Raw genomic sequence first — 22,246 nt, forward strand, 5'->3', positions numbered from 1 at the left:
TTGTGTGATTGTGCTGTTTTTCCTGAATTAAATAGATACAATCAAACTCTAGATATAAAAAGTTGATTGGGAAAGGGTGAATATAAGGAAGCAAGAGGGAAGACAAAGTTGTACATACAGAATTCCAGGTTAGCCTAGGCCAGGGGTAGGCAACCTCGGCTCTTTTATGACTCATGGACTTCAAGTCCATGAGTCATAAAAGAGCCGAGGTTGCCTACCCCTGGCCTAGGCCCTAGATGAAGTAGTTACTTATCCAATTCTTGAGTAAATTATTGGGTTTCAGCACATGCTCAGAGTTCAGAAAATACAACTGAAGAGCGAGCATCTAGGCTTCTTGTTTAGATGTTGTTAGACAGGTCCTCCTTGCTGGGTTTCCCCTCCCTTCTTTTTCTTCTTTCATTTGTCCTTTTTCAAATGACAAATTATATAGAATTCATAGGATACTATAAGCAAAGAGGCTGGCTCTGCTTTTCCCAATCAAACAAAATGTTCATTTCTGATATTGGTCTAGCCAGCAAATTGATCTTCCTAAAAACCTTTGTGGAATGAGAAATATGTGGTCTAGTTTTCACCAGTTATATCACTGGTAAAAAGAGATATATGGAAGGCCTGTTCTGAAAAATAAAATATAAATTCTGTCTATTCAGGTTGCTAGAATTGAATCGTTTACCAGATGCTTTAGGGGACAGTAGTGGCTTCATCAAAACCTAATGGTTTGTCACACAATTACACACAAGAGTTAACAAATGAGTATTTTTTCCTGGGAATTGAACAATTTGCAGAAGTGGTTTCTATCTTCTTATCAGAGACAGAAAAAATACAGTCAAAATTCTGTACAATGTCAAACTTCCCTGCCTTGTCCATCTTGGGTTGCTAAGCCAGCTGTAGCTGGAATCATTCCTGAAGATTGACCCCTTCTGTAGCTAGATGGTAGACCTAGCTTGGGTGATCTCAAAATCTAAGCAGAGTTAGACTTGGTAAACATTTGGATGGGAGACTTCCAAGTAATCAATAGGAGTATATCAGTGTATCTTTATGAATAGCCTGATAGGTCTGAGGAGGTTGGTCTACTTCTATACTCAGTAGTGAAAGAAGCTCAACAGCGTTAAAATAAAGAATATTTTAAATTCATGCTGGAAGTGTCATATTATGAATACTGTTACCCCAATGATTCTTAAACTATACAACACCTCCCCCAAAAAACTAAAAACAATGAACAGTTTTCCCAGAATTAGTTTTGTGCAAAACTAAAAATTAGTTTAGTGGGGAAAAATGGAATCCATGTGGCCTCTTGAGTCCACTGTATGGAAGTTGGTCACAAGAAAAAGGAAGGAAGGGTGCATCTATTTGCTTTAAGATGCTCCAGGAGCCTTAGGAACCAAAACTCTTCCAAGAGTTTTGTCCCATGACTGAGGAGGCTGCCTCTTAATTTGCTCCTGACAAATGTTGCCAAAGGGTTAAGAAAACTCTGACAATAGTCATCTCTGAGAGAACCATTTTCATAAGAACTAGAGAGCACAGCTTATAGCAAGAAAAGCCACAGTGTTGGCTATATAGTTTTAAAAGCACTTTTCTTCAGCAAGTGAGACAATAACAATAAGAGCCTTGGTGGAGCAGTGGGCTAATGCCTCCTTAAGTAACACCAGCTGCCTGCAATTATTGCAGGTTCGCATCCCACCAGGCTCAAGGTTGACTCAGCCTTCCATCCTTCCGAGGTAGGTAAAATGAGGACCCAGATTGTTGGGGGCAATAAGCTGACTTTGTAATAATGCCGCTTGGGGCCCCCCGAAAGCCCTAATAAGCAGGCATATACATAGAATGAAGGCTATTGCTAAGCACATTTGATTTGTGCTTAGATTGTAAGCCGCTCTGAGTTTTCGGAGAAGGGCGGGATATAAATGGGATTTAAAAAAAAATAATAACATATTATCTCTTAGTCTGTTCATTACGGGGAAAAAATATCATCAAAGACACAGCAGGGAATAACTAAATTGTCATAAGGTTTTTCATGAATGTATTACATTTATTAATGCAATTACTAGCATTGAGGCTGTCTGGTTATTATATTAAATGTCCATATGGATTACTGATAGTTCCCACTCCAAATAATGTAGAAGACATCACTTTGCATTTGAAAAATGGATGGGCAAGCAAGTCTATGAAACACATTTTCCAAAATGGCCAGTAGCCATTTACTGGAGGTCCCTGTTTCATGAACTATAGCACCAAAATCCATTCTAGGAATATCATACTACAGTATAACATTTTGGAGTAAAGCCATTTTAAGTCTACCAAACTGTTAACAGTAAAATTTTTGAAGTTATTGTGAGAATTATCTTTTTCTGTGGAATTATTCTTTGGAATTATTTTATGATAGAATTTTTTTTTATAAATGAATAATATGGAGATAATCCTTGTAACAAAAGATTTTTCATTTCTCTCTGTTGCTGAACAGGAATGGCTCTCTGATATTCAGTGGCTATAAATTCCAGATTAGATACATTATGCATTATGGAATACTATGCATTCCAAATTTTTGATACACTCATTATAGTTGCTGAAATAGGTTTGGTTTAATATTTTCTTAGGTAATTGTTATTTAAATAACGGAAATGAAAATTGAAGTGACCAAATTCATTTTCTTGATGAGCACTGTTTGATGCTGTTCTTCATAAAGTTATCAAATCAGAATTGAGTGTAACTTGCAGAACCCTCATTAAGGCATATGGCTGAACTTTGCTTGGTGACAACTATGTATGTTCCTTAGGGATTCTCACCGTCCTGTATACTGAGAGGCCCTGTAGGTGTATGAATATTTTGGTTTCTGTTACCAGCTATCTGCATGCTGTATTACAACCTTATTGTAGCATATATGTATGCATAATCATACCCTCCATCATGCTATTCCATTTTGTGTTATACAGAATGAAATAAATGAGTAAGTTATGGACTTATAGCTACTAGTTTCACTACTTAATGTAACATTGAACAATCAAGGCATTTGTGTAACTTTTTAAGTAAAATAGAAAAGGTGCAACCTAGGTTGAGGGCAAGAGAAGGGGATGACAGAGAATAAGTTGGCTGGATGGAGTCACTGAAGCAGTAGGCGTGAGCCTAAATGGACTCCAGAAGATGGTACAAGACAGGAAGGCCTGGAGGAACATTGTCCATAGGGCCGCAATGGGTCGGACACGACTTCGCAACCAACAACAAGAAGTTTACTATCTTTATTTGTACCATACAGTATTTCCTTTTAACACTAAGAACTGTACTGGTTAATTCTGCAATGTTTTGACCACTATGCCATAAATGCAGCCAAAGCCCTGCTTTCAAGCTTATCCTAATTTCTGCAAGCTAAGACCTCTAATATAGAGACTACTTTGCAAGCCAGCATGTTGCCCACATTCCCTGAACTACGACTATATACATACGCAGGATGCTTCACTACATCTTTTTTCAGCCTTTTTGGAAAGGTGTTACATAAACTTTGTGATAGCCAGTTTCCATTGAGAAATTAATGTGATGTATGGTTTTCCTAATCATTGAGGAGTCACTTACGGATTAAGTCTAACTTCTGCCCACTACAGGAAACAAAATAAATGCATAGTATTCTGAAGAGGAGCCTCCACAAAATAAATATTTACCTGCCAGTTTAATTTGTATTTCTTTAGAATTAACTGATTCTTAATTTTTATACTCCAAGCACTTAATATACTAGGTTAGAAAATATTTTTTGTTAATAGCAAAATCCATTTGTCATCAGAAATAGGTTTAAGAAAATCATTGGTCACCTTATGGACAATAGTTCAAATGTATGTCTGCCTAGAAAAAAGTGCTGTACACAAATGCAACAGAAAGATTTATTCAGGTTTTTCCCCGTCAACCACTGGGCTACTCTCCTTTATTTAATGAGCATACACAGACAATATAGATTGAACTTGAATTTAACAACGTCAAGCAGATACAGCATGTAAGGGTTCAGAAATGTTCCCTTTAGTTCGAGTGGATAATGTGAATTTTCTTCCATGTTTTGTTTAGGACAAATATTTTTCTTTAGCATTTGTTCAGTCTACCTCTTTGTGATCAATATCACCTGCAATGGATATTACACTGTAATTTGTACCTGGGTAGTAAGCTGCTATGCATTTTTGTTTCCAGAAGCAGAACTCTCCTATCAGTTGATAAAAATGATACAAGTGGATATATGATGTCAGTTTGGAAAGGGTCTCTCAATTTGCAAATACTTGCCAGGAACACAGAATGAACTGCAAAGGGAAAAATGACCATTCACCCACCTGGACCCAAATATTTATGACATGATAGAACACACAAATTGGTGAATTAAAGACCAACTGGCAAATTGATTTCAATGGGAAGAACTGCTTTCCATCTATTAGATAAGCATTATACTTAATTAGCAAGCAGTTTTGTAAATATATTACCTCATTACGGATTTAGATCAGAACAAGCTGGATTCAGGTTTTCATTTTACTAGGTAAGAGACCATAAATGTTACTTTAACATTAGACTGTCTAATTCCAGGTAGCACCCCATGTTGTCTTATGTGTAGAGTGGTTTCACTATAATGGAAATGATACATGAAACGAAGCACATATCACATCACAGACTATCCCCACCCTACTTCCACCCACTTTGTTCCATTACAGACAATGGATTGGTCTATGGAAGCAAAAGCAAAACTTTAAAAAAAATGTTTTTTTGGCTCAGTTAGGCTCTTGCACCCCACTGTCAGGCAGGCATATCCTAGCTTTACATCGAATTGTTCTTCCTCTGCTGCTTTAAAAACAGTCTCAACTCTCCTGAAACCTGCCTTGTACCTATTTCCTGCAGCTGATTAACAGTACCCATAATTTGCTAAAGTAGCAATGAGTGTGAAGAGTGTGAAATTCTCGGCATTTCCAGTTGCTGGGTTAAGATCAGCATACATCTCACATCATAAGCCTTTTTATTTCCCGTATGTTTGGTTTCCAGCAATTGATTTAGGTTTGGTGTCCCATGGGCTTCTGCAAACCCATTCAGAGTTGTCTTCTTTCAAGTAGAAGTTAGTAGCTGTACATTTGCTGCTGCTGTTCAGGTTGAACCTGCTGTTGCCCGGTCTGTGGTTGAGATGGCTGGGCCTGAGTCTGCAAGACATCAGTTTGGGGCACTGCCCTCCATGTTAAGGGATGCTGTTCCGCTATTTGGCTCCCTAATGGAGCAATGGAGTTCACCAGAGTTGTTAGGTTTATAAAATGAGCTACTGATGGGGGGTTGGTTGCCTCAGGCTGTGACTGTATCTGTATATCATTTTGGCGGTTGCCATGCAACATGGCAGAACCAGTGACTGTATCAAATGTCACTGTGAGAATAGAATTGTCTAGCTGCAATTGGCGTTCAGGCGTGGCAAGGTGACCTACAGCCACAGGTTGTAGATTTGTAAATTGGGTTCCAGCAGTTGTAGTGATCGGAGTAACACTAATATTGGTCAAGCCAACAGAACTAGAAGGAGCCGACACATTTGGGTCTCCAAGAGCCACCACCACCTGAAAATAAAGGGATGAAAATTAGCACTGATAGGGCTGAAATTATCAATGTGATTATTAGAATTGGAAATATGTCATACATATGATAGAATGGAACAATTTAATCCTATGCTCAAGCAAAAAATTGGACAAATGTGATTATGACTGATCTTTATCACTACATTAAGGGCTAAAGGCATTACTGAGTACTCAATATGCTTCATGCTAATAAAATGTTTTTGGTCTGGGAATGGCCTTCAATGACAAAGTGTTTAGTAAGTTGTGTGAACTTACCTAATTGTGGATCTATCTATCTATCTATCTATCTATCTATCTATCTATCTATCTATCTATCTATCTATCTATCTATCTATCTATCCATACATACCTGTCTGTCTGTCTGTCTATCTATACATACGTATATATTATACATTGTTGTTGTTGTTAGTTGCGAAGTCGTGTCTGACCCATCACGACCCCATGGACAACGTTCCTCCAGGCCTTCCTGTCCTCTACCATCTTCTGGATTCCATTTAAGCTCGCACCTACTGCTTTAGTGACTCCATCCAGCCACCTCATTCTCTGTTGTCCCATTCTTTTCTTGCCCTCCATCTTTCCCAGCATTAGGCTCTTCTCCAGTGAGTCCTTCCTTCTCATTAGGTGGCCAACGTATTTGAGTTTCAACTTCAGGATCTGGCCTTCTAAAGAGCATACAGGGTTGACTCACAGGGCTCTTCTCCAGCACCATAGTTCAAATGCCTCAATTCTTTGGCACTCAGCCTTTCTTATGGTCCAACTTTCACAGCCATACATTGCAACTGGGAAAACCATAGCCTTGACTATACACACTTTTGTTGGCAGGGTGACGTCTCTGCTTTTTAGTATGCTGTCTAGATTTGCCATAGCTTTCCTCCCCAGGAGCAAGCATCTTTTAATTTCTTGGCTGCAGTTCCCATCTGTGGTGATCTTGGAGCCCAGGAAAATAAAATCTGTCACTACCTCCATTTCTTCTCCATCTATATGCCAGGAATTGAAAGAGCCGGATGCCATGATCTTGGTTTTCTTAATGTTGAGTTTCAAGCCCACTTTTGCACTCTCCTTCTTCACCCACATCAAGAGGGTCTTTAGTTCCTCTTTACTTTCTGCCATTAGAGTGGTATCATCTGCATATCTTAGGTTGTTGATATTTCTCCCAGCAATCTTTATTCCAACTTTTGATTCATCTAGCCCTGACTTTCTCATGATGTGGTCTGCATATAAGTTAAATAGGCAGGGCGACAGTATAAAGCCTTGCCAGACTCCTTTCCCAACTTTCAGCCAATCAGTGGTTCCATGTCCAGTTCTCAATGTTGCTTCTAGACCTGCATATAGGTTTCTCAAGAGACAAATAAGATGGTCTGGTACTCCCATCTCTTTAAGAACTTGCCACAGTTTGTTATGATCCACACAATCAAAGGCTTTAGCATAGTCAATGAAGCAGAAGTAGATGTTTTTCTGGAACTCCCTAGCTTTCTCCATGATCCAGTGTATGTTGGCAATTTGATGTCTAGTTCCTCTGCCTCTTCAAAATCCTGCCTGTACTTCTGTAAGTTCTCAATCCACACACCGCTGGAGTCTAGCTAGTAGGATTTTAAGCATAACTTTACTAGCATGTGAAACCAGTGCAATGGTGCGATAGTTTGAACATTCTTTGGCAGTTATACATACATACATACATATATATAATTTGTCGGTAAAGTACAATGAAAATTGCTCACAGCAAGACTCTAGCTCTCCTCTCCAAACATCATGATGGAAGTAATGCCTCATACTATGGTTAAGCATCATTAACTTTTTCAGTGCAGACACAATGGAAACAGAGAAATAAACCCCTTATTCCACTGGGATGGAATAAGATTTCAAACAAGTCTGGACAAAAACATCATTTTCTTTTGATTCAATTTGTTACATCAGGGGTCCCCAACCCCCGGTCCAGTACCGGGCCACGGCATGCCAGCAACTGGTCCACACAAACAAGGAAAGCCCCATCCACAGGATACAGGCAGCACACAAAACCACGTCCCCTTGGATCCATGGAAAATCCGCTCTCCAGCAGACTGCAAGCTTTTTTTTTTCTTCCCCCATTTATATCCCGCCCTTCTCTGAAGACTCAGGGCGGCTTACAATCTAAGAAGCACAAATCAATGTGCTTAGCAATAGCCTTCATTCTATGTATATGCCTGCTTAATAGGGCTTTCGCCCCCCACCCCAAGCGGCAACTTTACAAAGTCAGCTTATTGCCCCCAACAATCTGGGTCCTCACTTTACCTACTTCGGAAGGATGGAAGGCTGAGTCAACCTTGAGTCTGGTGGGACTCGAACCTGCACTAATTGCAGGCAGCTGGTGTTACTTAAGGAGGCATTAGCCCACTGCTCCACCAAGGCTCTTGCCTTATTTGCTCTGACTGGAGTGAATTTATTCACTGAGGGGGCTTATACATCACACAATCCTAATTTTTAATAATTTCCCCTTCCCTTCTTTTACTTGCAACAAGCACATTTTACAAATCCATTCGTAAATTCTTAAACATCATTCTGCAAATGCCATGCATTAAAATATTTGAAGTCTCGTGTTTTTTTAGTTTCTATCACCAACCCACCCCTTTTTTTTTGGTTTGCAAGTGGGACTCACCTGTTGAAGGCTTTGCACTGCTGAATTAGTTTCATCCCCTACATTTCCTGTAAATTCCACTTCTTTTTCTGTATATTCAGTAAAGGCAGAATCTTCAGGAAGTTGTGTTTCCTTTTCTTCGCCAGGTTTGTGCTTCTGTTTATGACCTCGTTTATGAGCCTTTGTATGCTTCCCTTCTTGTAATTCACTTTGTTCCAGAGCTAGATCTGGCTATAGGAAGACATTTTAATGAAATCCAATGTCACCTTTCTTATTCACAGTACTTTACTTTAATAACTGAACTTTATAATAAGCTCTCATTTGAAACGGGAAGTTTAGAAAATTGTAAGTAGCCTCGATTCTACTTGTTTAGGATTCAACCAAGATACTGCCCATACTAAAATAGCACAAAAGCTATTAAAATTGTATTCTGGGGCTAACTACCCCTGCTATAAATTATCATAGGGTTCAGCTATCTTACCTATGTTTGAGACTGAATAGAAATAGCTATTAAACATAAGTATAGAACTTTAATGGAAAGAGAGCCAATATAATAGCTAAAGAGATCGATTAGGACCCAAGTTCAAGTCCATCCTGAATGGCCGCCACAGAGCCTCACTGGGTGACTGTGGGCTGGACAGTTTCTCCAGAGTGGTGGTGGTTGTGGGGAAAATTTGGAGGGAGTGTTATGACTCCTGAAGGGAAGGCGGGATATAAATCGAAGAAATAAATAAAAACATCACAAATGACACCTCTTGCATTTCCTACCCTTCTGCCTCCGTTGTTTAGATTTTTTTTGGGGGGGGGGTTAAATTAGCATTTGTTGTAGCTGCTAACCAAGGGAAATATTTAATGCATATGATAAAACATGCTCTAATAATCCATAGAAATAACAGAACGCTGTTGATTTTTAAAGTGTAGCAGATTGCTGGTTTTCCTGTCACTGAACTCCATATGTATCTCATCAAAGAAGTGTCTAAGACGTCTCTCATCTAAAACTGGAGAGGTATGAGAGTCCACATCTCTAGGAATTCCAGATTCATTATCCTTAATTTAAACACATATGGTAGTTCATATACTGCATCAAGTTCATATACTGCATCAAGGGACGGTGGCTCAGTGGGTTAGGACGCTGAGCTTGTCGATCAGAAGGTCGGCAGTTTGGCCGGTCGAATCCTGAGTGCCGCGTAACAGAGTGAGTGCCTGTTACTCGTCCCAGCTTCTGCCAACCTAGCAGTTTGAAAGCACGTAAAAACGCAAGTAGAAAAATAGGGACCACTACGGTGGGAAGGTAACAGAGTTCCATCCGCCTTTGGCATCTAGTCATGCCGGACACATGACCACGGAGACGTCCTCAGACAAGTGCTGGCTCTTCGGCTTTGAAACGGAGATGAGCACCAGCCCCTAGAGTTGGAAACGACTAGCACGCATGTGCGGGGGAACCTTTACCTTTACCTTTATACTGCATCAATATAGAGGTATTCTTATTCAACAAATGGTAAAATGTATGACACCAAATGTATGCCTAGTATAAAAAACGATACATTTTGCTTTTGCTACTGAATTTGCAAAATCTCTTATCCATAAGATAAAAATCTGTATTCCGAAAAGATTTCCTGATTAAGCTCCTGAGAACCCCCAAGCATGCATGCCTGGATAATTCTTCTTGCAAGCTCGGGGATTTGTTTTTATTATACAATATGAAAACATGAGATCGAATACAGCCTCTTATCTGACTACATGTGAACTTTACCTGCACAATTCCTATAGATGAAGCATCAACAGTTGTGGTCTCTGACAGCTGCTCCAAGTCATCAATCCTCACGGAAAGAACCTGAAAATAAAACATAACCAAAGCAACATTATTTTGCAGTTATGTAGAAAGGATAGTCACTCAGTAGGAAAGAACGCTGTGAAGACACAGGAAAGATAGAAAAAAAAAAGGACCAAGTCTGTTCTTCAACTGAAACCAATTGCCATGATTTCTTTGTTCTAACATTAATGGCCATTCCATTATTCTGTAGCAAAAAAGAGAGAGGGAAAAGTCTTTCCACTGATTAATACAGCAACTTTTTGAGGTCCTTTCCTCTCATAATTGTTTTCATCCAAGCTGGCTATAGAACAACAAGTAGATGCAAAATGTTGTATCTTTTGGTCCTGGAGCTTATGGATGAAGGCTGTGTAAATGCAAAAAACAAAAAACAAAAACCTGCTCTAAGTTGGTTCTTTTCATACGTATGTCTTAAATATTTTGAACATCCACTGAAGTATGTCGTTCTTTCTCTTCTTTTTAAAAAGTGAACCAACACAAAATTTAAAATATAAGAATATTTAGACAAAGGAGTCTAAATCAGGAAAAGATAACTTTCTTTTTTTAAGTTAACTTGCTAATGTTAGGAATTAGTGTGCTTTCTATTTCTCCCAAATTCAAAACCATAATCCATGTGGTTTTTAACACTGCATTATGTATTAATCTTATCAAGAAGAGAAGCATCTTAATAAGCACCACAGGAAAAACAAGTGAGTTATTGCCAACTGTGGCAACTTTACCACTTGTGGTCTTCCTGCTGGTTGAGGAATTCTAGGAATTGAAGTCCACAAGTCGTAAAGTTGCCAAGGTTGAAGAGCTCTGAGTTATTGGATTGCTATTAGTGCCCAGAACAAGAATCTATATTTCTTATCTGCCTCAGAGGAAGTCAACAAAAATTCTTACTTATTAATCTGCTACTATACTCACCTCTGGGTGTTTTCTTCTCATGTGACGACTCATTGAAGCTCTGGTAGATACTTTTGTCCCACAGAGTTGACAATTCTGAGCTTCTACTTTATCATGAGTCAGCTGGATATGCTTTTGAAGCATGTAATCTGTGACGTATTTTTTATCACACACTGAGCATGTCCACTGCTTCCCCACTAGTACCAAAACAAGACGTTTTGTATTAATATGTAATCACACTTCTTAATACTCAATTTCTGAGGACTTCAATTTTAGCACTTCTTAAAGAGTCGATGGTGAAAAAATGGAACAAGGAACCTCTGGGCCCCATAAACTATTCTGAATTATAAATCCTAGCAGCTTCAGCTTAGAATGGCGCTGATTAGTGATGTTGCGAATATTAATTTAACACCATGTGGAAGACTGTGGGTTCCCCATTCTTGGAGTACAACAGCTTCCTCAACTTGGTACTTGCCTGCTATTTGGGGACTAAACTTGCAGGAATCCTAGACAGAATAATCAATAGCAAAGCTGAATATTGCAGTACAATACTTCTCAGAAGCATCAATTCAGGGAAGAAGGAATGTAGGCAGCATAGAAAATGTTGTTGTTAGTTGCGAAGTCGTGTCCGACCCCTCGCGACCCTATGGACAATTTTCCTCCAGGCTTTCCTGTCCTCTACCATCTTCTGGAGTCCATTTAAGCTCATGCCTACTGCTTCAGTGACTCCATCCAGCCACCTCATTCTCTGTCGTCCCCTTCTTCTCTTGCCCTCAATCTTTCCCAGCATTAGGCTCTTCTCCAGTGAGTCCTTCCTTCTCATTAGGTGGCCAAAGTATTTGAGTTTTAGCTTCAGGATCTGGCCTTCTAAAGAGCAGTCAGGGTTGATCTCCTCTAGGACTGACCGGTTTGATCGCCTTGCAGTCCAAGGGACTCGTAGGAGTCTTTTCCAGCACCATAGTTCAAAGGCCTCAATTCTTTGGCGCTCAGCCTTTTTTATGGTCTAACTTTCACTGCCATACATTGCAATTGGGAAGACCATAGCCTTGACTATACGCACTTTTGTTGACAGGGTGATGTCTCTGCTTTTTAGTGTGCTGTCTAGATTTGCCATGGCTTTCCTCCCCAGGAGCAAGCGTCTTTTAATTTCTTGGCTACAGTCCCCATCTGCAGTGATCTTGGAGCCCAGGAAAATAAAATCTGTCACTACCTCCATTTCTTCCCCATCTATTTGCCAGGAATTGAGAGGGCCGGATGCCATGATCTTGGTTTTCTTAATGTTTAGTTTCAACCCAACTTTTGCACTCTCCTTCTTCACTCGCAACAAGAGACTCTTCAGTTCTTCTTCACTTTCTGCCATTAGAGTGGTATCATCTGCGTATCTTAGGTTGTTGATATTTCTTCCAGCAATCTTTATTCCAACTTTTGATTCATCTAGCCCTGCCTTTCTCATAATGTGCTCTGCATATAAGTTAAATAGGCAAGGTGACAGTATACAGCCTTGCCGGACTCCTTTCCCAATTTTGAACCAATCAGTGGTTCCGTGTCCAGTTCTCAATGTTGCTTCTTGGCCCGCATATAGGTTTCTCAAGAGACAAATAAGATGGTCTGGTACACCCATCTCTTTAAGGACTTGCCACAGTTTGTTATGATCCACACAATCAAAGGCTTTAGCATAGTCAATGAAGCAGAAGTAGATGTTTTTCTGGAACTCTCTAGCTTTCTCCATGATCCAGCGTATGTTGGCAATTTGATGTCTAGTTCCTCTGCCTCTTCGAAATCCTGCCTGTACGTCTGGTAGTTCTCGATCCACATATTGCTGAAGTCTAGCTTGTAGGATTTTAAGCACAACTTTACTAGCATGAGAAATGAGTGCAAGGGTGCGATAGTTTGAACATTCTTTGCAACTGCCTTTCTTTGGAATTGAAATGTAAACTGATCTTTTCCAACCCTGTGGCCACTGTTGAGTTTTCCAAATTTGCTGGCAAATTGAGTGTAGCACTTTTACAGCATCGTCTTTTAAGATTTTGAATAGCTCAGCTGGAATACTGTCACCTCCACTAGCTTTGTTGTTGCTCAGCTTTTCTAAGGCCCACTTCACTTCACATTCTAGGATGTCTGGCTCGAGATTAGTGACCACCACCTCATTGTGATTATCAGGGACATTAAGCTCATTCTTGTATAGTTCTTCTGTGTAATTTTGCCATCTCTTCTTAATCTCTTCTGCCTCTGTTAGGTCCCTGCCATTTTGGTCCTTTATCATGCCCATTTTTGCATTGAACTTTCCCTTCATCTCTCCAATTTTCTTGAAAAGATCTCTGGCCCTCCCTATTCTATTGTTTTCTTCTATTTCTTTGCACTGTTCATTTAAGAAGGCATTCTTATCTCTTCTAGCTATTCTCTGGAATTCTGCATTCAATTGGGCGTATCTTTCTTTTTCTCCCTTGCCTTTCGCTTCCCTCCTTCCCTCAGCTATTTGCAAAGCTTCCTCAGAAAGCCATTTTGCTTTCTTGCATTTCTTTTTCTTTGGGATGGTTTTGGTTGCTACCTCTTGTACAATGTTGCGAACCTCGGTCCATAGTTCTTCAGGCACCCTGTCTATCAGATCTAATTCCTTAAATCTATTTGTCACCTCTACTGTATATTCAACAGGGATATGATTTAATTCATACCTGACTGGCCTAGCGCTTTTCCCTACTTTCTTCTGTTTAAGCCTAAACTTTGCAACGAGAAGCTCATGGTCTGAGCCACAGTCAGCTCCTGGTCTTGTTTTTACTGACTGTATAGAGCTTCTCCATCTTTGGCTGCAGAGCATATAGTCAATATGATTTCTGTGTTGACCGTCTGGTGATGTCCATGTGTAGAGCCGTCTCTTGGGTTGTTGGAAAAGAGTGTTTGCTATGACCATCGTATTCTCTTGACAAAATTCTATCAGCCTGTGCCCTGCTTCATTTTGTACTCCAAGGCCAAACTTGCCTGTTATTCCGGTTATCTTTTGGCTTCCTACTTTAGCATTCCAATCCCCCATGATGATAAAGACATCATTTTTTGGTGTTAGTTCTATAAGGTGCTGTAGGGCTTCATAGAACCGGTCAATTTCATCCTCTTCAGCACCGGTGGTTGGGGCATAGACTTGGACTACTGTGATATTGAATGGTTTGCCTTGGATTCGAACTGAAATCATTCTGTCATTTTGAGGATTGTATCCCAGTATTGCTTTTCCTACTCTTTTATTGACTATGAAGGCTACTCCATCTCTTCTGAGGGATTCTTGCCCGCAGTAGTATTCCTGATGGTCATCTGAATTAAATTCACCCATTCCTGTCCATTTTAGTTCGCTGATACCTAAGATGTCGATGTTCAGTCTTGTCATCTCTTGTTTGACCACGTCCAGCTTTCCTTGATTCATGGATCTTACATTCCAGGTTCCTATGGAGAAAAAATCTTTACAGCATCGGACTTTCCTTTCACCACCAGACATATCCACAGCTGAGCGTCCTTTCGGCTTTGGCCCAGTCGCTTCATTCTTTCTGGCGCTACTAGTACTAGCCCTCTGCTTTTCCCCAGTAGCATATTGGACGCCTTCCAACCTGAGGGGCTCATCTTCCAGCGTCTTTTTGCCTTTTGGTACTGTCCATAGGGTTTTCATGGCAAAGATACTGGAGTGGGTTGCCATTTCCTTCTCCAGTGGATCACGTTTTGTCAGAACTCTCTGCTATGACCTTTCCGTCTTGGGTGGCCCTGCACGGCATAGCTCATAGCTTCATTGAATTACGCAAGCCCCTTCGCCACGACAAGGCAGTAATCCATGAAGGGGGCATAGAAAATACATTACAATAATTCATGAAGCAGGCATTTATTAACGGATTCATATGGAATCAAAAAAGGCAGAACAACGTAAGAGATGAGGAAGACCTATTTTTATTTTAGGATCAATATTCTAGCATTTACCTGTGTGAATTAGTTTGTGGGTTTCCATTGTGTTCCTCTCACTAAAGGTCTTTCCGCAGAGCTCACACATGAAATCTTTGATCCCTGCTAATTAGAAACCATGGTAAGTACCAAAACAATGGTTTCTCATAGAGCTGTATATCAAATATTAAACTGTATGTAACAATGATACGCCTTTCCTTAGTACTAAAAGAATTCAATAGGAAGAAGAGTTCTGGGACACAGTGCTGGCAAAAAAAATTGTTCGGGACCCGGGATAAACTCCTTTCAATACCGTACAACTTAAATCATTAGAGGAGTTAAGACAAGAAAACATAAGTTACTCTTGGTTTCAATATACCCAATTGAAAGTTAGGTGGAAGTTAGATCAAAAGGTTGGCATCACAATTACAGATCAAAATTTAGTAAAACAAATTAGAGATTTAAATTGTGCACATATAAAGAGGATATATAATGCTTTAATTGAATTGGATTCGGAAACGGAACTGGTTAAAGACTGTATGATAAAGTGGTCACAAAATATTCAGGAACCAATTTCGTTGGACACCTGGGAGATAATTTGGGTTAGAAATGTTAAATTTACTCAGGCTCAAAATTTAAGAGAAAATATTTGTAAAATGTTTTATAGATGGCATCTGGATCCCAAGAAGTTGTCCAACATGTATCCTAATTTACAGTCTAAATGTTGGAGATGTGGTAGTTTAGAAGCTACCTATTTTCACATGTGGTGGACTTGTAGAAATATAAAAGCTTTTTGGATCAAAATTTGGTGGAACATTCAAAAGATTTTTAAGAGAAAGATAAAGTTTTCTCCGCAATTGTTTTTATTGGGTATTGTTGTAGATTGTGATGTTAAAGAAACTAACTTGATGTTGAACATGATAACAGCAGCACGGTTACTGGTGGGACAATATTGGAAGAAGGATAGTTTGCCCACTATAGAAGAATGGGTGTTTAAAGTTTCGAATCTTGCAGAAATGTCTAAGATTTCTGCTTATTTGAAAGATCATTCACGGGAAAGATATATTTCAGTTTGGAGGAGATGGATAAATTATATTCAGAACAAATATGGGACTAAAAAGTTCCATTTAGCTTATGAGTAGATTTTAGTGGGATATTGTTATTGGTACTTTGTTTGTAGTTATGTTAAAGGGGAGTTAAAACACATTATGAATTTGGTTAATTGTATATTATGCATAATTTTTATTTAGAATGTGATTATTGTAACTATAATCCTGTACTTAGCTCTGGGAAGTTGGGGGGGGGGAGTGGGTGGGTTTGGGGTGGGAGGGATGTGGGGATATATTGTAAAATTTTGTTTTTGTAAAACTCTTTAATAAAAAATAAAATAAAAAACCATACTAATGACAGCCTGCTTTTTCCTCTTTCATTGGTTTCATGAGGAACAAGTCTCAGGACTGAAGTGGCAATGTTGAATTTAGCATGATAAACTCAAAATTCAACTTTGTAGTTTCTGCAGATAAGCAGTTTGTCTTTTGACCTGGATCTCCAAAGAAAGGATGGACAATGTTTTGTTGGCAGGGGAGCAAATTTGGGGACTGGGGAGGATTCTCTTACATGTTTCAAAAATCCAAATATCTTTCAGCCTTTTATCATCAGTTCTTCCAACTATGTTAGCAATCCTTTTTATTTCTTTCAATCTGCTCTCTGGAGTTTAGCAAATATGCTAGAATGTGTTGTTTTAAACTGGTCTTTAGTATCATTTTACCAGAAAGGTAAAATATGTCAGGTAAAATTATATTTGATTAAAGAATGCTAACCATAATCTTTACACCGTGTTTCTGTGTGTGTATGTGTGTGTTTATAGCCATGTAGAAAATACAGCAGCTTAAACTCTTTGGGCATTTCTTAGGAATAACTGTCTGTTTATACCAAGGGTAGGCAACCTTGGCTCTTTTATGACTCGTGGACTTCAACTCCCAGAATTCCTGAGCCAGCATGGCTCAGCTTGGAAACCTCTCACTTTCCCCTCAGCATGGCTGGCTCAGGAATTCTGGGAGTTGAAGTCCACGAGTCATAAAAGAGCCAAGGTTGCCTACCCCTGGTGTATACAGTTGTATTGTTTACTCCTGAAGATACCTGGAGTATAATTGCCATAAAAACAAACTGACATCACTTTAATTTCAAGCCCAATAACTTCCAGGCAATTTGACCCACTCTCTGCAGGGTCCATGAACCTCCTATCAATGGGGCTCACCTGTGTGCCGTTTATAATGTTTAAGCATGTTGACTTTCTGTGCAAATTTCCGATGGCACTCCATACATTCATACTCCTTTATTCCTTTGTGAAGCTTCATGTGGTGTCGCAATGCATGCTTTGTTTTCATGCCTGCAAGGAATAAACTCCATGCTAAAACATGGCGGGGAAGCCATTTTAACCTTATTTGGTTATATTTTATTTATTGTTACATTTGTATTTTGCCTTCCTCCAAAAGCTCATGGCAGCCTACATAGCACCCTCTCCTCCATTTTTTTCCAGAACAACCGATTACGAATGGGTGGCTGTCTTGAATTAATCTACTGAGACTCTACAGTTGAGGATGGGTTTGATCCTAGGCTCCCCTGGTCTAACACCTTAACCCCTATACAAGGGGCAGGCAACCTTGGCTCTTTTATGACTTGTGGACTTCAACTCCCAGAATTCTGGGAGTTGAAGTCCACGAGTCATAAAAGAGCCAAGGTTGCCTACCCCTGCCCTGTACCATACTGGGTCTCTTCATTCAAAAACATGCAAGAGAAACAGCAGTATCTCTCTTTCTATCCTTGGGCCACCTGGTCTTAAATCTATTTTCCCTTCTAAACATGATGGGACTGCTGGGCCCATCTTCTGAAGGCCAGAAAGGTACTCCACAATATACGTAAATGCCATTCTCATTCATTGGAGATGGAGCTGACAGGAAAGAGACCTACAGAGCAGTATTCATGGGATACATGTAATTTATAGCACTCTGTGATCCAATGTAGCCAACACAAACTAATCTATTTTACAATGTTTTACAAAAGTGATTTTAACCCAGAGTCACTCCGTAACAGTAATATGCCAATAAGGCTCCTGATCCAATTGCCCTTCTTCAGAAAATGCTATGAAACAGGGGATGCGGCATTTTGCTGGCTGTCATAGTGTATTTTCTAACCTATCTGTAAATTGTTGAATGAGAACTTCAACTCTCCTGATTTCCTGTTTGTGGAGATATATGTGTATGTCCCTCTGAGCATTCCTTGTCACTGCGTTTTTTTTAGTTTTGCCAGCTTTGTTCATTTCTGTCTGTACATTTTCCCCCTGCTCTCTGCATCTGTGTGACTATCTTATCATGTAACCATAGTGAATCTCACATGTCCAGCCATGTTATGGTTTCAAACTGTTTTGTGCGCATGTCTAGAAAAAGTTTCTCACAGATACTCTTTTACTTTTACTTTGTCTTCTGCCTGATCAGAAGATGTAGTCAGCTAGGAGCTTTTCTTTTGCTTTCCAATTAAAGTTTTATTTACAGTAGAATATGCCTCGGGTTTCTTTCTTTGATATTCACCATGTGAATGAGCCACGGTTCATCGCCCTCTGATAGGGGAGTAATAATCCTCCCCTGACATTCCTCAACTTTTCCAGTGTCAAAAGATTAAATCAGGACTTCCAGAGAATTGATTTCTAGGAGGGGCCCTTAGGGACTTCTGCTGTTAGTGCCACAAATTTCTTGCCTTTTGTAGCAGCATTCAAAGGTGTACCAAGTGACTGGTTACTCAAGACGGTCTTAACTGCTGAAACTGTAAGATCCATATAAACTCATTATACAGTATGTATGTAAGTATGACAAATGCTTCTATGTCTCTTCAACATATGACTGAGTGGCTTATAGCATAACGCACAATACACGTAATACAGTACAAACAGATTTTTTTTAAAAAAAATTTCCAATTGTCAGATTTGCTAAGAAAAATAGGAGGAGTAAATATTACTGTATTGGCGTGAATTCAAAATAAGTATAATTATGCTGCCTCAAGCAGTTGAATTTATGTGGCATCATGGTGAGCACTGAAAAGGGTGAGAATTTGAGCCAGAGTCATCCTTTTGCCCAGAGTGCCAAAAATATGACAATCCCCTCTTGCTCTGGGCTAAGAAGAGCTCACTATCATGGCCAAGGTGAGAGGGACGTTGCTGTTTTGTTGAGGTTTCATGAAAATCATTGACAGCCCATTCTGCGACAGATGTTGCTGATTTAGCCAATCTGGAGATATAAGTAATGCCTTTTGCATATTTCACTGATATGGACTGATATGGACACTGAAGGCCCTTCGACTGGATTCATCCTAACTATTCATCCTAACAATCTGCCTCCAGAAGCTGTGAATGCTCCAACACTGGAAGTCTTTAAGAAGAGACTGGACTGCCGTTTGAAATGGCATAAGGTTTCCTGCCTGAGCAGGGGGTTGGACTAGATGACCTACAAGGTCCCTTCCAACATCATTATCATCATCATCATCATTATCATTATCATCATCATCATCATCATCATCATTATTATTATTTCAATGATTCTAGTTGTAATTTTGCCATTTTACACCAGTTGGCAGTACCTTTTCACCTGGCCAAAGTCCAATTTTAGGATTAGTGGTACTGCTCTTCAGTCTAGTTGGATGACAAGCAGTGCTGACTCATAATGGGTCTATGTTCCATGCCCAGTCCTGTTAGTGAGCTGCCCAACCTGTTAAGACTGGCGTTTATGGCCATCTTCTATTCTTCAACTTTCCTCCTGAGTGGCATTCTTGTGCCAGACTGACTGGGACTAACCATCAGCATAGGATTTAAATGACCTTATTTGGCATCATTACACACAAGTGGGTTCTGCTAAGGATCTGATCCTGAAACCAGAGAGGGAGCCACCTGCAGTCTACAGTAGAGACAGGTCAATGGGAACATATCCAAAACTATAATAATTATGGCCTGCAAATTTGCCAGCTTCATAAAGGACAGTCTTCTGAATACTACGATTCCCTTCCTATTTTGAGAGTTTGTTCCTGGAACAGGAATAGCTTCCTTTCTTGTATGTCTATAATGACGTTAATTGTTATGATTAATAGCTGGCATATACCCAGTGCTTTTTTTGTAAAAGAAAAAGGTGCCGGAACTCACACTTGCCTACCCTACAAGGTTCCAACCAAAAAAGGTGCCGGAACTCCGTTCTGAGTGTACTATGAGAAAAAAAGCCCTGCATATACCTAATGTCAGCTTTCTAAAGCGGCTATCTAACTCTGCCTAATGCTAAGACCAAATCTGTGGCTGAGATTCTATTAAGAGAAGACCTGAACCAAGAATGCATTAACATCAGCAGCCATAATATCTTACTCCACTTCAGAAGCAGTAAGAATGTACTTAAGACACCACGTACAAAACCAACAGAAATGAAACAGGATATCACACTGTAAGATCACATTTTCATATAAAATTAAATGCTCAGTTTTAGTATTTTGTGAGGAATGTAATTTAATTTAAATAGCCATGGAAATTCATATTCTCATGCCTCACAGATAAGATACCATACCTTTACCACATTCTGCACATAGATATTCTCGGATGTTATCATGGACTCTCATGTGTTCTTTTAACATGTCCTTCCTTGCAAATGATTTGCCACATTGTTCACAGGCATGACTTTTCACCCCTTCACAAAAAAACATATTTTTAGTTTTTTTAATATAAAAAGAAAAGCAAACAAAAATATCCCCTTAAATTAAAAAAGGCAAAATCCTTCCTATTCTAAAAAAAAAAGATTGAAAAAAAATTACGTGAAATAAGGCAGAGGCAAATACAAGGAAGTCTAAATGTTCTTTATTAGCTATAGAACTGAACAGAAGAAAGAATTTTAAGGTGTGGCAAGATACAAGTGAAAGTAAAAGAATACTTGTTATGAGAAGGGGAGGAAGAGGGAGAGATTAAAAAATACAGTAGCAGAATGACTAAAGCAAATAATAAGATATTTTAAAATGTTGAATATACTAAGCTGGAGGACAGAAAAGTGATCACAACAGGTTTCTATTCTGGATGGAATCCAGATGGTATATCCAACTAAAATAGGAGTTAGAGAGGGGAAAGCCAATTCTTCTCAGTTGTCCAGCTACAGCGGGTTTTTTCTCTGGACTGTTGTGACACACACACACACACACACCCCAACACACACACAATCCACCTTGCAAGGATGACTTGGACAAAACAAAAGCAACCAATGTTGACAAATGTTACCAATTTAAAACATAATATTCAGCAAAGGGTGAATTGCCTCTCTGTTATAATTTCCATAAGCTTTGTCTAACGTATAAGAATCCTTCTAATCTATACCAGCAAAATGTAGGCGTTTGGAAGAGTTACAATTAGAAAAAAAATTAATACTCATTGGCTTTTCTCAACTACAGGGTTTATTTACAGAGTTAAGATGAGGAAAATCTTTCTTACTCAGAAAAAAGAAACAGGATGAGTTTACCTGTATGAATAAGTTTATGTCGTTCTAAATTTCCTATGCTGTTAAAAATCCTTCCACAGATTTCACATGGATGAATATATCTAAAATGGGAAATAAGGATCAACTTGTAAGATTTTTTTAAGGAAAATCTGAATCCCTATAGTCTCAGAAATGAATTTTTATTTGAAAATAAATATTGGAAAGAGCTTATTATAACTATACCACGGTAGTTGGATTTGTGCAAATACCTACTTGTAAATTTCAGTAAATTTCTCCATCTAGCTTATCCTTCCTTAACACAGAATTTACAGGAACCTCAATTCCTGTATTTTCCATCACATGACTTTTGGGAGTTGTAGTCCCACTACATCTAGCAAGATGTTGAAGTGAAAAGGGCTTGCTTGGCACTCTGAAAAACATACCGTATTTTCCGGCGTATAAGACGACTGGGCGTATAAGACGACCCCCTACATTTCTTGTTAAATTATAGGGTTTGGGCTATACTTGCCGTATAAGACTACCCCTCTTCCAACGCACACCAAATAAAAATTAAAAAACATCAGATTTGATTTTAATATGGTAATTTTAATTCAAATGCTTATGACATGCAGGTGCTTAATAGGAAAACTGTCACTTATAAACATAAGGCTGTTTGTCATCAAACATGTAAACATAAAACAGTGCAAGTGGATAAAATAATAATAATAATAATAATAATAATAATAATAATAATAATAATAATAATAATAATAATAAGAAGAAGAAGAAGAAGAAGAAGAAGAAGAAGAAGAAGAAGAAGAAGAAGAAGAAGAAGAAGTAGTTGGAGGGGACCTTGGAGGTCATCTAGTCCAACCCCCTGCTAAGGCAGGAAACCCTATACCATTTCAGACAAATGGCTGTCCAGTCTCTTCTTAAAAACTTCCAGTGTTGGAGCATT

At 39.1% G+C, this 22,246-nt stretch overlaps 1 protein-coding gene across 2 annotated transcripts in view; it reads right to left on the bottom strand.

The window, feature by feature from the left end:
* Positions 1-3,848: 3,848 nt before the first annotated feature.
* The window catches only part of PRDM15 (PR/SET domain 15), a 51,758-nt gene continuing 33,360 nt past the window's right edge, over positions 3,849-22,246 (bottom strand). Inside the window, exons 17-24 of one of the 2 annotated variants that reach the window (XM_081327323.1) lie at positions 21,331-21,410; positions 20,395-20,514; positions 17,058-17,189; positions 14,840-14,923; positions 10,910-11,085; positions 9,926-10,006; positions 8,194-8,403; positions 3,849-5,543 (exon numbers count right to left, since the gene is read on the bottom strand). In XM_081327323.1, the coding sequence (XP_081183449.1) occupies positions 5,064-5,543; positions 8,194-8,403; positions 9,926-10,006; positions 10,910-11,085; positions 14,840-14,923; positions 17,058-17,189; positions 20,395-20,514; positions 21,331-21,410 (1,363 nt within the window). In that variant the 3' untranslated portion in view covers positions 3,849-5,063. Of the gene's footprint in view, positions 5,544-8,193; positions 8,404-9,925; positions 10,007-10,909; positions 11,086-14,839; positions 14,927-17,057; positions 17,190-20,394; positions 20,515-21,330; positions 21,411-22,246 lie in introns of both variants that reach the window. The other variant, XM_081327322.1, reaches the window with a different exon arrangement.

Source organism: Vipera berus (assembly GCF_964194415.1).
Source record: "Vipera berus genome assembly, chromosome: 4".
NCBI lineage: Eukaryota > Metazoa > Chordata > Lepidosauria > Squamata > Viperidae > Vipera > Vipera berus.